At 37.5% G+C, this 15,641-nt stretch overlaps 1 protein-coding gene across 7 annotated transcripts in view; it reads right to left on the minus strand.

Moving 5' to 3' along the window:
- SLC9C1 (solute carrier family 9 member C1) overlaps positions 1 to 15,641 on the minus strand; it is an 80,190-nt gene that overhangs the window by 22,784 nt on the left and 41,765 nt on the right. For all 7 annotated transcript variants that reach the window (XM_032852187.1, XM_032852185.1, XM_032852190.1 and 4 more), the window contains 4 exons: positions 14,343 to 14,440; positions 10,182 to 10,301; positions 1,341 to 1,536; positions 14 to 199 (listed from right to left, as the gene is read on the minus strand). In XM_032852187.1, coding sequence (XP_032708078.1) covers positions 14 to 199; positions 1,341 to 1,536; positions 10,182 to 10,301; positions 14,343 to 14,440 — 600 coding nt within the window. The remainder of the gene's footprint in view (positions 1 to 13; positions 200 to 1,340; positions 1,537 to 10,181; positions 10,302 to 14,342; positions 14,441 to 15,641) is intronic.

Here is a 15,641-nt window from a genome sequence, read left to right on the forward strand (position 1 = left end):
AATAGTTCTTTACCTTCAAAATACGTAGTAAGCGAAGAAATCGAACAATCTTTATAAAGATTACTGTTAGAATAAAATCAAGAGTATAAGTAATAGAATTTGTCTCAATAAGAATTATATCTATGATGCCAACTGATGTAATCGCTAACTCAAATAGGTTCCAGGCCTGTAAAAAATATTCTTTCCTCATTGCAGCCATCTGTTGATTAAAAAAAAATACATTATCTTGTTTTTGCTTTTACTGTAACATTTTCCACAATAACTGAAACATCACTAGTTAGATTCTTTTCTGATGTACCTTAAGATTACTTGTCTGAAATACTAGTAAGGAAGCATATTAATTTAAAATTCAAATGGTTGAAATATTAAAGCATAGCTAAGGGAGTGGGAAGTATTAAAGATGATTGTGGATGCTAGTCTGGGAAATTGGGTTTTCAGTGGAATTCTGAAAGAAAAGTAGGTTTAGAGAAGATAAATTTTTTAGAATATGCTGTTTGAGATGTTTGTATAGCATTTTGTTGGAGAGATCCAGTCATCAGTTTCTCTATGATCTGAGGTTCTTGGTAAGATCTGAGCTGGGAATGTGAATTTGGAAGTTATTAGACTATAAATGGTAGATGATGCCAGATGATGCCAGAAGTGAAAGAGATAGCATGGCCTATGAAGCTCTTTATTCTTTATGTCCATGTCTCGTTTTCCATACCCTCCACACAAATCTAACATCTCTCTAATATCCATGCTGACCAATCCATCCCAAGCTCCAGTCACTGGGAGTGATGTCCCTTGTGCATGCAATGGTTTTGCTTCTAGCTTTTGCCTTGTTTTTGTCCATCATGTATACTCATATTCTTAGTCTTCACTTTTTGGTCTATATAACACAATGCTTTATCAATACTATTATCAATTTGTTGACCCTTTCTTCATTTTACAACTACCTTTATATTAGATTTAAAAATCAAATCATGAATGTTTTTCAGGCATGAAGGGGTCTCTATCACTCTACCTATCTCTATCTAGTATTAAAAAAAATTAAAATGAACACTATCCTGCTAAATTTATGAACACTGTCAATACCTTTGAAACTCCCTTTGACACACACCATTTTAAAATTTATGTTTACAAATACAAAATCAGTTCTTACAGTATGGATGTTTTCTATTGAGTTGCCTTAAAAATTTACCTTTAAAAATTAAAGTTTGGGAAGTGAGAAAGAATTTCATACACTCCTTTAGAAAATTGTGTGTAGTTAGTGTTGGAAAATGAAGTTACAGAATCTCTCTGTGAAACATATAACATATTCACACATACACAGATACACACACACCACAATTTTGGATTACCTTAAATAGGGACTCCACAATATAAAATGCAAGAAAAGAGTAGTTAGAGTATCTTAATTCGTGGTCATAGATATCACTTAAGTTAGGTATCCAAGAAATTATAATAGGAAACATATTCATTAGTATCACAAGATATCCAATATACTCAAATTCATCCGTAAATACAATTTTATGGCATAAACGAAGAATGCAATGTCTACAAAAAAAAGAGTTTTATCTAATAAAATAATTACACTGAGTGACTTTCATTATATATTCAGTTCTGTTCTAATCATTTATAGTACACAGCCCAGCTTAGTTCTGGGTAGGAGCAATCACTACCTAACACTTTCTGGCATCTCCCTTCAGATATTGTCCTTTTAATTTCCTCCTCTGCTAGATGTCTTGAGGCTTGTTTTGCCTCTTTTTACCCCATCTTCCTCAACTCTCATCCATTTTTAGTTTTAATAGAAATACTTTGGTCAGGAGATGGGAATAATTCAAATTAAAAATAGTAAAAAATAATAATAAACAAAGGGAATTCCTTCCACCTGCCAGACATGATTACTATTAACAGTTTGAATATTAGTCCAATCATTTTTCTTATGTAATCACTATCTGTAAACACAAAAATTTTATCATACATATCATTATAAACTTTTTTTTCTTTTTCTTAACAATGTATCATGAGCATCTTTCCTCGTTGAGGCATAAAATCTGTAAAAAAATAAAAGTCCCAGGATGTGTGGTAATGAAACAGTATGAATCCACATTTTATCAAAATGTATTTATCAAAATATTTAAATCAAATATTAAGTCAAATCAATGGAACTCCTAAATGTGAGACAGGAAATCATCAAAATCCTAGAGGAGAACATAGGCAGCAACTTCTGCGACCTGGGCTGCAGACACATCTCTGGAGGCAAGGGAACAAAAGCAAAAATGAACTATTGGTACTTCATCATGATAAAAATTCTGCACAGCAAAGGAAACAGTCAATAAAACTAAAAGGCAGCCTACAGAATGGGAGCTATGTCATTTGCAAATGACATATCTGTTGAAGGGTTAATATCCCAAATCTATAAAGATCTTTTCAAACTCAACGCCCCCAAAATTAATAATCCAGTTAAGAAATGGCAGAATATCCAACTTTTGTACCAATGTGGACAGGACTGGAGGAGATTATGCTGAATGAAATAAGTCGAGCAGAGAGAGTCAATTATTATATGGTTTCACTTACTTGTGGAGCATAAGGAATAACATGGAGGACATGAGGAGAAGGAAAGGAAAAGTGAATTGGGTAAATTGGAGGGGGAGGTGAAATATGAGAAACTGTGGACTCTGAGAAACAAACTGAGGGTTTTGGAGGGGAGAGGAGTGGGAGGATGAGTGGGCCTGGTAGTGGGTATTAAGGAGGGCACATACTACATGGAGCACTGGGTGTGGTGCATAAACAATGAATCTTGGAACACTGAAAAAATTAAATTAAATTAAAAAATTGATCACATACACATTAACAAAAAAAGAAATGGCAGAAGATATGAAAAGATATTTTTTCAAAGAAGATATCAGATGGCTAACAGACATATGAAAAGATGCTTAACATCACTCATCGTCAGGGAAATACAAATCAAAACCACAATAAGATACACCTCATAATGGTCAGAATGGCTAAAACTAACAACTCAGGAAACAATAGAAATTGGCAAGGATGCAGGATTCGGAGAAAGGAGAAGCCTCTTAAACTGTTGATGGAAATGCAAACTGGTGTAGCCACTCTAAAACAGTAAGGAGTTTCCTCAGAAAGTTAAAAATTAAACTACCCTATCATCCAGCAATTGCACTACTAGAAACTTTCCCAAAAGATACAAAAATAGAGATTTGAAGGGACATATCCACACCAATGTTTGTAACACCATTATCAACAATAGCCAAACTATGAAATAAGCCCAAATGTCCATTAGCTGATAAAGATGATGTGGTACGTGTGTATTCACACACACACACAATCATGGAAATCATGGAATATTACTCAGCCATCAAAAAGAATGAAATTTTGTCATTTGCAATGACATGGATGGAGCTAGAGTGTATTATGCTAAGCAAAGTAAGTCAGTCAGAGAGCGAGAAATGCCATATGATTTCACTCAATATGGAATCGCAAGAACGCTATCATGGAGTTCATCCCCCATGTTTTCTTCTGTGGGTTTTACGGTTTCAGGTCTTACTTTACTCCATTTCAAACTGATTTTTGTTTATGATGTAAGATAGTGATCTAGTTTCATTATTTTGCATGTGGCTGTCCAGGTTTCTCAACATCATTTACCCACTGTATATCATTAGCTCCTTTGTCATAAATTAATTGATTATATACTCATGGGTTTATTCCTGGGATCTCTATTCTGTCCCATTGATCTATGTGTCTGTTTTTACACCAATACCATGCTATTTGTTTATTACAGTTTTTAAAAAATTTTTTAAAATTATTTATTTATTTATTTTTAGAAGATTTTATTTATTTATTTGTCAGAGAGAGAAAGAGAGAGAGAGCAAGCACAGGCAGACAGAGTAGCAGGCAGAGGCAGAGGGAGAAGCAGGCTCCCTGACAAGCAAGGAGCCTGAAGTGGGACTCGATCCCAGTACGGTGGGATCATGACCTGAGCCGAAGGCAGAGGCTTAACCAACTCAGCCACCCAGGCATCCCTACGGCTTTTTAATATAGTTTAAAATCAAGAATTGTGATACCTCCAGTTTTATTCTTTTTTTTTCCCCCTCAAGATCGTTTTGGCGATTTAGGATCTTTTGTGATTCCATACAAACATTAGGATTTTTTGAAACTTTTGTAAAAAATGTTAATTGGAATTTTGGTAAGGATTACATTGAATCTATAGATTGTTTTGAGTAGTATGGCCATCTTAACAAGATTAATTCTTCCAATTCATGAGCATAAGATATCTTTCCATTTATTTGTATCTTCTTTAATTTCTTTCATCAATGTCTTATAGTAATCAGTGTACAGGTCTTTTGCCTCCTTGGTTAAATTTACTCCTAAGTATTTTATTCATTTTAATACAGTTATAAATGGGATTTTCTTAATTCCTTTTTGTTATTAGTGTATAGAAATACTACTGATATTTATATATATTGATTTTGCATGCTGTAATTTCACTGAATTTGTTTATTAGTTCTAACATTTTTTTTTGTGGAGTTCCTAGGGTTTTCTGTATATATCATGACATCTGCAAAAGATGTCAGTTTTACTCATTTCTTTCTGATTTGGATAACTTTTTTTTCTTGCCTAATTACTCTCGCTAGAACTTCCAATACTAAATTTAATAAAAGTGATGAGAGTGGGCCTCCTTATTTTACTCCTGATCTTAGAGAAAAAGCTTTCAGCCTTCACCTTTCACTGTTGAATATGATGTTAGCTGTGTGATTGTCAACTATGGCCTTTGTTGAGGTATACCACTTCATTACCCAGTTTGTTGACAGTCATAATTTATATTTACCCCTTTTTGTCTTGTGTATCCATTATTGTAGCTATATTTGTTTTTTTAATACCTTTGACTTTTAACCTTTATGCTAGATTTTTATGCGATTTATCCACCATTGTTGCAATATTAGAGTGGTCTGAATTTTATCATATATTTATCTTTACCAGTGAGATTTATACTTTCATATGTTTTTCTATTACTAATAGGGGGGTGTCCTCTGGATGGCAACCACAAAAGCCAGGGTGCCAAACTCTTGCACAAGTTCATTTCCAGGAGAATGAACTTTGTAAGCTCATTAAGAACTGTTCCATTGTCTATTCTAGTCTGGATCTTGTGGACATAAGCCCAGTTATCTCTCAGAGCAGATGTTTTGGGGGCCCATCTCTCAAGTGGAAGTCTCAAACGTTGGGGCACTAGATGTTGGGTCCAAACCCTTTACTTCTCATGGAGAAGCTGGGAACCAAGAATTCCCTTCTGATCGCATGCCTCAATGCCAGAGGGTTAGTTTTATGCTGAGAGTGTGTCTCAGCCTTTACTACCTGTTTCAATGTAGGTATTTTCTCATTAGCCTGATGTGTAAGAATCACTCAGCTACTTTCTGGCTTTTTTTGAGAGGGAAGTGGTCCATATGTGGCTGTGGATTTGGTATGTTGATGAGAGGAGTTAAGTTCAGGGGCCTCCTATGTCACTATCTTAAACTAGAATACAGACTGCTTTTCCTGATTTCTTTCAGGAATAAAGTCGTATCTGGCACAGCATTGCACTTGATGTTACCTTTTTCTTTCCTACCAGACATTTATTTATTTATACATTTCTTTTTTTTTTTGACTTTTTAAAAATTGTATTATGTTAGTCACCATAGAGTACATCATTAGTTTTTGATGTAGTGTTCCATGATTTTTACCCCAAAGATGCAGATGCAGTGAAAAGAAGGGCCATATGCACCTCAATGTTCCTAGCAGCAATGTCCACAATAGCCAAAACGTGGAAAGAGCCAAGATGCCCTTCAACAGATGAATGGATAAAGTTGATATTACCTTTTGCTTAAATTTATAAGTGACTGTAATTTGACTTGTTTATGCCAGAGAGATGAATTGAAAGGGATATGGTGGGGATTACTCTCAATTCCTTTAAATCTTTAAGGTTGGTGTTAATTTCTTTATGCCTGGAATACTGTATTACTTCTTATGACTATTTTGGCCAGGGTTCCACATGGTCACTTGGACCTTCCTGCCATAATAATTCTTATTCTATAGGTCAGCAAGACAATGTGAATGTTCAGCTACACACTGACTATATTCATCCCATGTATACACTTGGAGATTTAGAGAAATAACCACACAGTGGACTTGCTGGATTATTATGAAGCAGACTGGGTCAGAGACTTAACCTAAAAGCTTCCTCTCTAATTTGAGAACTGTGATAGCAATTCAAGCCTCCGGTCTTTCGTTTGTTTGCTTATTTATATTCCCCCCAAAGTCTTTTTAAAAGTCTTAGTATTCTCTTTTTTCCCACTTAAAATTAACTTTTTTAGTAAAGTGACTAAAGGTCCATCTGAGAAAAGATTGAGAGAATATTTATCCTATGTGTTTGTGGTGTTATTGTAGACCTTTCCCAAAGGCTCTGGTTCTGAGAACTGACTTAGATATAAAGAAAGGGTGGGGAATCATGATCTTCCTTTGCAGTAGTTGACTTCATCCCTTTGCTGACCAGTTCTCTATTTTTAGAAAAGTCAAATAAAATGTAGTTAACTATTTGTCTACATTGTCATTTGACACAAATTATCTTACCCATATCCAGGCCAAGGTACTCTGACTGCTATTCCAGGTTTGCTGTTCACAAAATAAAGTATGCCCACCTTGCTTTTGACATTTGAGTGCTGCCATTTGTCTTCTGCCATTCCCAAATCCTTTTGATACTAGTAAGACTAGTTTCCCTGGCAACCTCAACTACTATCAACCATGTCTTGCCGAGGGCATCTATCACCGAGTTTCTCAGTGTTGCCTTGTGAAAGTAAACATCCTCTGGTCCTTCCCAGGGGGGCAAAGTGATGGGTCCTTCATTCTCTTATAATAATTTTGGTAAATATTCCAGTTTTTATCATCCATACTTCACTTATTGTAGGTTATTGGCCTGGTCAAGCTTCAAAGAACAATCCCAAGAGATTAACTGTACTGGTTGCAAGTGTCCTTTACAGAATGTTGAACCTCGAATCCTGGATAAGACCATCATGCCAATAAATTCTCCCTAATCTGGCCTTATGCTGTAACCCTCTTGCCCAGTACCCTCAAGATCCATTCCATTATATGTCTACCAGTATTTGCTTGTATTACTCAGGCCTTGAATTTATGTAATTTATGTAATTAGGGAATTTATGTTATTCCCTCAGTAGATAAATTGTAGTCTCCTGAAGTAAGCACTGTATTTCCTCCTCTAGCTGTGTTGAGATCTGATATGGGTAATTACCTTGGAAACAGTGAGAGGTGGTAGAGAATAACTTTATCTTGTGATGTCTTTGTAGCATCTGAAGGGGATAGGAGGTTATTATCCTCTAGCAAGAAAGAGGTGGCTGCCTTCTGCCAGGCTACAGTATTCATGGGAAATGTGAGGGTTCAAGATCTTCAGATTTATCCACCCATCTGAAGCGGATAGGAGGCTATTATCCTCTAGCAAGAAAGAGGTGGCTGCCTTCTGCCAGGCTACAGTATTCATGGGAAATGTGAGGGTCCAAGATCTTCAGATTTATCCACCCAAGTGTTACCACTTTAGATCTCAGGCTCCTGATCTTTTTCTTTCAGACCCCTGACCCTGATATGGAAACCCTATTAATGCTAGGTATTTATTCTTCTTTCTGTAGTTCTAGCTGTATCCCCTCAAAATAGATATACTATTATTGACTTATTTAGTTATGAATAATTTAAGTTGAATTTTTAGTTTTAAGAATTATGTGAATTTAAGAATTTCCTATTCAGTTTCTTTTGGTGATTGGACTTGTTCCTGTTTGTGATTCTGTCACTTCTTAATTTCAACATTTCAGTAATACTTATATTATTGGAATTCGGCACTTAGTAATAAATGCTCACATTTGTTAAGTGCTTACTCAGTGCTAGTCCCTGGCCTAGGTGCTTCTACACATACTATTCATGTATTCTTTCCCACAGTTCCATGAGGAAACAGAGGAGAACCCAACTCGCATATTTTGGTGCCCATTATGTGTCAGTTACTTTGTCACAGGTCATATATATATATATATATATATATATATATATATATATATATATATATCAGATACTGAGGACTGAAACGCTCATTCAGATAATAAATGACAGAGACTGAGATTCTAAACCAAGCCATATGGCACCAGGATCTGCACTACTCACTTTGAGATGAGTGATATTCAGAGATAGCTTATGGGGAGTTTTTAAAATCTCCCTTTCATTAAGTTACATCAACAAAAAGAATTACTTAAAAAGTTGCATCTTTAGTCAGTATTGAAGGCTTTAAAAAACCCTATAATATGATAACACCTTTCTTGTATTTATTGAGTGTTTATAGATTTATAGATTTATAGATTAAATCTATAAATTTATAGATTAAAGATGCTACATAATGTTTAATACTTTTATTGAGAAGAGCAGTCTATATTTCCTCCTCTTGAATCTAAGAAAAGAAACAATAGGCATCCAAATTGGAAAGAAGCAAGTAAAATTATCTCTATTCATAGATGACATGATTTTCTACAGAAAGAATCTCAGCAAATTCACAAAAAACAGGAGAGCTAATCAATGAATTCAGCAAAGCTTCACAGAATACAAAGTCAATATATAGAAATCATACACTAGGAATGAACAATCTTAAAATGAAATCAAGAAAACAGTGTCATTTACAATAGCATCAAAAAAGCAAAAAAAGTGATTCCTGTGTGGCTCAGTTGGTTAAGCAACTGCCTTCCACTCAGGTCATGATCCCAAGGTCCTGGGATTGAGTCCCGCATCAGGCTCCCTGCTCTGGGGAGAGCCTGCTTCTCCCTCTCCCTCTGCTTGCTGCTCTGTCTACTTGTGTTCTCTATCTCTCTGTCAAATAAATAAATAAAATTCTTAAAAAAGAAAGGAAAAAATAGGATTAACCTTAATCAAAGACTTGTATGCTAAGAACTACAAGACATTCCTGAAAGAAATAAAAGAAGATCTAAGTAAAGGAAAAGTCACCTCATGTTCATGAATTGGAAAGCTTAATATTATAAGGATGACAATACTACAGATTCAATGTAATCCCCATGAAAGACTCAATGGCATTTTTTTTTTTGCAAAATTAAGAAAATCCTAAAATTTATATGGAATTACATTTATATGGAATTACCCACATTGTTACACCAATCTTGAAAAAGAAAGTTGATAAACTTATATTTCCTGATTTCAAAATTATCTGACAGCTGTGGAAAACAATTTGGTGGTTCCTTGGGATAAGTTAAACATAAAATTATCTTATGATCCAACAATTTTACTCTTTGGTGCATACCCAAAAAGTGGAAAGCAGGTATTCAAATACTTTTACATAAATGTTCTTAACAGCACTGTTCTCAGTAGCCAAAAGGTGAAAACAACCCAAATGTCCATCAGCTGATGAACGGGTAAACAACATATGATGTATCTGTACAATGAACTATAATTCAGCCGTAGGAAGGAATAAAGTCTTGATACATGCTACAAAGTGGATGAAACTTATGTTACTGATACATTCTACCATGTGGATGAAAACATTATGGGGAGTGAAAGAAGCCAGAAACAAAAGACTATGTGCTGGATGATTCTAGTTATATGAATATATACTCATATATATATAGTTATATGAAACATTCAGAACATGTAAATTCATAGAGACAAAGCAGACTAGTGTGATGTAGCAGCTGGGGAGGCCAGGGGGAATGGGGAGTGACTGCTTAATGAGTGCTGGATTTATATTGGAGGCAATAAAAATGTTTTGGATTTTGACAGAGATGACGTTTGCCTAACATTGTGAATGTACTAAATAACATGGAATGATAACTTAAAAATTGTTCATCTTGGTATATGAAATTTACTTCAATAATAAGAGAAAAGTTATTATACTATCTTTTTTTCTTCAAGTAACTTTTCATCTGTATATAAGTAATTTAATTATAAACTACCCCAAATATTTTCCAATATATTCAGGATATGAATTTGTTTCTTAAATTTTCTGTGGGGCTTCAACATACAAGCCTGAGATCTAGAGTCAAATGCTTTATCAACTGAGCCATCCAGGAGCTCCCAGGATATAAATTTAAAAAGTAGAAAGGGAATTTAAGGTCAGTATAATAAGAGTTCTAGTAAGGTTCAAAATCGCTTACCTTGATGGGATCCCTTTTTCCTTTTTAGTGTTATACACCCAATTGAGCAATACTTTTCTAATAAAGGCAAGAAGTTTTTTGCTTTCAGAATAATTCTTTATTGTCTCAGGACTCATATATCTGGGGGAAAAAAAGAAGTAATCACTAAACCTGCTTTAAAATTTGGGGACTAGGTTTAATACAGTAATGTCAGAAAGCAAGAAGATGATTTTGTCCATTGATAACTAGAAAGAGGACACTTTCATGAGCATAGGCCCAAGTCACAAAGTTGTAGATACAAGTACATATATAATTATGAATTTAGATTCTGGGGCTCACTCATTAAAGAGAAATACATGGTTTAAAATAGAGACGTCAAGTTTCAGGGAGGAAAAGAATAACGTGATTCAAATAGATCCAGTTTTCATGATGGAGCCCCCATTATCTCGTGAGGCAGTGAACAAATTACCTCATTAAAATGTTTGCTCTACAAAATAGACATGATAGTATCCATGCCAGTTGGGGATAATTAAATAAGAAAGTATATTTGAGGCATCCAACTCATCTCATATATCCTCTTACCTCTTTGATTGATTTCAACTTCTGGACAGGTACTTAGGGGAATTAATGGAGAAAATACAAGTGGTGAGTAAAGAGTTAATGATCACTTGGAGAAGTCAGTGGTCCTAAAACCCCAAAGACAGTTTGGTAGCACATATCCCACCATCTCTAGGTTTCTGCTGACTTTTATTTTATTTATTTATTTTTCTTTAAGATTTTATTTATTTGTCAGAGAGAGAGGGAGAGAGAGCAAGCACAGGCAGACAGAATGGCAGGCAGAGGCAGAGGGAGAAGCAGGCTCCCCACCAAGCAAGGAGCCCAATGTGGGACTTGATCCCAGGACGCTGGGATCATGACCTGAGCCAAAGGCAGCTGCTCAACCAACTGAGCCACCCAGGCATCCCTCTGCTGACTTTTCTAACAAGGTAGCTCATATCTACATGCTATGATTTGGTCTTGTTTAGCGAAATACCTTGGTTTTTGTTATTTTCATCAGAAGGGTGATAGGGCTTTGTCCTTGGGTCTGAGGCCTTACTTTAAAATATGGCTTAATGGAAGGGTATTGGTGACTTAAATTCAAAGGTGGACCTTGTCCTTCCTATTGACTATACTGTTCTTACTCTGAAATTTGAACAATTTCTCTGCTATGGGAATACAGATGTAATTGAAAAGAAGGAAGTCATTCAATTCTCTGTGACTCAACAGAATGAATGATATGGTAACCACATGGAAAATCACAAATGTATATAGTGCTTGAATCGTTCCTAATTTTAAAAATATTTATTGAACCTATTATTCTTCCTAAAAGCTGGAGAGAAGCCATAAACAAAAACAGATCTCTGCTCTTAAGGATCCAGCAGACTAGAGGAACGCAACAGGCAAAAAACAATTGCATTAAAATTGTAGTGGGTGTTGCTGTGGAGACCATAAACAATAAGGCAGTCTGAATCCATCAAGTGGGGGACTGGTATTTAGTGTTGGGGAATCAGGAAACCTTCTTGAAGGAATTAATGTCTCAACTAAGATCTGGTCATTTCTTAAGTTTCTATAAATCCTAAAATTCTGTGGTATGAGCAATTCAGGCTCCTGAATTCCTATCTTTTGTCATCACATTCCTTGCTTTTTTAGGAAGATGGCTGTGATCTCTTTAATCGGATAGTAAGGCAGCTGAAGCTTCGAAGGCGAGCTCCGTAATTATCAGTCAAGTGGCCGTGGGTAAATCGTTTCATCTCTTTTCTCCTCACCTTTCTCATCAGCAAAATGAAGATAATACTAACACTCATCTCACAGGATTTTTATAACTTTAGATTGGTAATACATGCAACATGTTTAAAACTGTGCTTGGCACAGTACTTAATAAATATAAGCTCTCTATTCAAAGAATTCTTTCTCAGGCAATTACACAGGCAGTTAGCACAGGTCCTGGTGCCCCTGTTTAAATCCCCCAATTCCTTCTCTCCTTAGACTTGTTTTCTTGCCACAGGACACACCAACGCATGGGGCGTTGCCACAGGACACACCACAGGTGCCCCTGTTTAAATCCCCCAATTCTTTCTCTCCTTAGACTTGTTTTCTTGCCATAGGACTCTCCGACGCATGGGGCGTTGCTGGAATGAGCAGCAAATGGCAAAGTCAACTGCAAGGCAAGTACTGACTCTAAGTGTAATTAAGAGTTACTTCTCTGGAGATTGGACCTCCATTCCACTAATGTTGATACTCCCCACAGTGCCTGCCATATACCTTTGCACATATTAGTATATAATATTTATCTCATTCATGAATCACTAAAAAATAATACATTCTAAAATGTGCCTTTGTTGTCCACTAGGAATCCTTTCAACCCTTTAACTCCCTTCTCCCCAGTGTTGACCTCCTTATTCTGGGTCTTCCTAGGCATACATTGCTTCTGCCTTCCTGGAGGAGTTAAAGAGGAAAAATCAAGGCAATGGGTTGATTTGCTCTATACTGCTTTTTTTTTTTTTTAATATTAACTTCTCCTGAACAATGCAGTGATAATGCTTTTCAGCATGTTATTTATTCATCCATTTAAAAAACTTTTGCTGTCCGCTGTGCGTCTGTCTTCTTTAAAGTGTGCGTCACACTGCTTCTAAGTGTTCACATTTGGCCAGCCCTCCGTCCCCGTCTCCTTCCTGTAAGCATCTGAATGGCCTAGAGTGAGGGGCAAACGGAGGCCCTTGTCCTTACAACTCATTCATCAAGAAAACGAAATCTTAAGCCAGATGTATTTTATCTTACTTCCTTGACAAGTATGTCATAAGGATTTGTATGGCTAGGCTTGAAATGCAATCTCTTTCGCTCTTTGAAATCTGTACTCCAACTTTAATGAGACTGTGCTCTGGCGTCCGGCTGCTTCCCTTCCCACACAGGGCTTTATTGCTCTCTGTGCCACAAGCCAGCACTGGGGAGTGGACACCTGCCTGATGCTGCTCTTAGCTTTCAGCGTAGGCACACCAAAGACCCCGTCTGCCCTCGAGAGAACGGCCCGGGGGAAAAGAAAGGCCCAAGAAGACCTGACGAGTGAGCTTTGGGACCATTCGAGGAGGGAATTTTGGTGTCTTCAATGCTAGGAATGTGGTTTATTTTATTTTATTTTTCTTTTTAAAGATTTTATTTGTTTATTTGTTTGTCAGAGAGAGAGAGAGAGCACACAAGCAGGCAGAGAGGCAGGCAGAGGCAGAGAGAGAAGCGGGCTCCCTGCCAAGCAAGGAGCCTGATGCAGGACTCGATCCCAGGACCCTGGGATCATGACCCGAGCCAAAGGCAGCAGCTTAACCGACTGAGCCACCCAGGTGTCCCTATTTTATTTGTATTTTTTAAAGATTTTATTTATTTGCCAGAGTGTGCGTGTACACACGAGAGAGAGAGAGACAGAGAAAGCACAAGCAGGGTGAGCAGCAGGCAGAGGGAGAAGCAGAGTCCCTGCTGAGTGGGGACCCTGATGTGGGCTCCATCCCAGGACCGAGGAACCATGACCTGAGCTGAAGGCAGATACTTAACCAACTGAGCCACCCAGGGGACCAAGGAGTGTGGTTTAGAAGAAGAAGTTATGTTATGTCCGGGCTTTGGGGGAACATCGTTGTTAACTGCAGGGCAGTTTAACTCTCCTCTTAGCCCCATCATATACCCTTCATCCTTCCAAGAGGATCTGAGGCTAACACGTGGATTTCAAGGAACTTGCCATGTAGTACAGAGGCTTAAAGCAAAAGAAGCTATTACAAAACTATGCTGGGTATTAAGAGAGAATATGCACTGATGTGTTTGGAGGAATTAATGGAGTCTTTGAATTTAGTGAGGCATTCAAGCAGTCTAAAAGGAAGAGTGTTCTACCACAGCTCAGCTTTGGGGGCTAAAGGAGGAAGGGAAAAGCGTCTCAGCTAGCAACAGCAACACATTCAAATCTGCAGGAGTCTGAATAAGGAGAGCAAGCTGGGAAACCGAAAGGAAGTGATTTGGCCTGATTTGGGGGTGCAGAGCAGGCTGTGGCTTGCACACATGTTACCAGATGATCCCAGGTTACCAGAAAGAGCAAGCAAACTAACTTGTACCATTTCCTAAATGCAGGGGCTTAGGATGGAAGCTTTCTCTTGCCAGTGTACTTACTCTCCCTTCTTCTCTCCAAAGCTTCCCGCGGCACCGACCAGCACCTGGACTGCACTCTGGGACAGAGTCTCATTCCTGTATTGTCTCTGGTAGCTCGCCTAAAAGAAAGGGGAAGATTATGATAGAGCATGGATGACAATAATAATGACAATGACAATAACAATAACAATAACAATAACTTAGTGTTTCCTTTATGGAAAGGTAGTCTGTGAGAAAGAAGTAAAAAATCCCTAAATAATCTACTATCTCTATAAAAAGAACGTTTCTAGGCAGTCCAGACCTTGCCATCAGTGCGGAAGGCCCGTCCGAGCTTTGGGTAAAACCAAACTGGTTCTGCAGGAAACTAGGTTCCCCCTAGATGTTAATTAGGCTTTCAAAAATAAGTGGCATTCTGTGGCCAAATAACTTTGGGAACTTGCTGCTGCGAGTGTATCCCCATCTTAACAGTTTATGATGCACATTAGAAAATTAAAGACTCTGAGAACTGCCGTTGTGGGGAACCCTGGTTTATAACTTCGATTTCATTTTTGCAAATATTTTGACAACACAACTCTGTTTTCTCTAGTCTATTATAAGCATTAAATGGACTGCTGCTGTGGTGCAGAAAGCAGTCATTTGTTCACTTGGTCCATATACTGAGATCCACTTTGCTTCCAGCACTAACTCTGATGCTGGAGAAGCACCCCCGTCTGACACTGGCCTGGCCGCAGTGTACTGAACACTGTCCAAAATCATTGCACAGACCAGCTTCCTGAGTTGGAATGTATGATATAAGTAAAGACTTTTGCTTCCATAGAACACATCTGCACCATCATTTATGGATATTAAAATGCAGTTTTGCTCTTGAGTGATACCAGAATGGGATATAACTAATATTTTAAAAAGATCTTATTTATTTATTAGAGAGAGAGAGAGAGAGAGAATGAATAAGCAGTGGGGAGGGGCAGAGGCAGGGAGAAGCAGACTCCCCACTGAGCAGGGAGCCTGATGTAGGACTCGATCCCAGGACTCTGGGATCATGACTTTAGCTGAAGGCACAGGCTTAACTGACTGAGCCACCCAGGTGCCCCAGAATAAAACTAGGTTTAAGAATGAGGCAACAAGAGTGTCTGGGTGGCTCAGTGGGTTAAGCCTCTGCCTTTGGTTCGGGTCATGATCTTAGGGTCCTGGGATCGAGCCCTGTATTGGGCTCTCTGCTTAGCAGGGAGCCTGCTTTGCCCTCTCTCTCTTCCTGCCTCTCTGTCTACTTGTGATCTCTCTTTATATCAAATAAATAAATAAAATCTTGAAAAAAAAGAA

The sequence above is a fragment of the Lontra canadensis genome, unplaced genomic scaffold (genome assembly GCF_010015895.1).
Source record: "Lontra canadensis isolate GAN:19392208 unplaced genomic scaffold, GSC_riverotter_1.0 scaffold6, whole genome shotgun sequence".
Taxonomy (NCBI): domain Eukaryota; kingdom Metazoa; phylum Chordata; class Mammalia; order Carnivora; family Mustelidae; genus Lontra; species Lontra canadensis.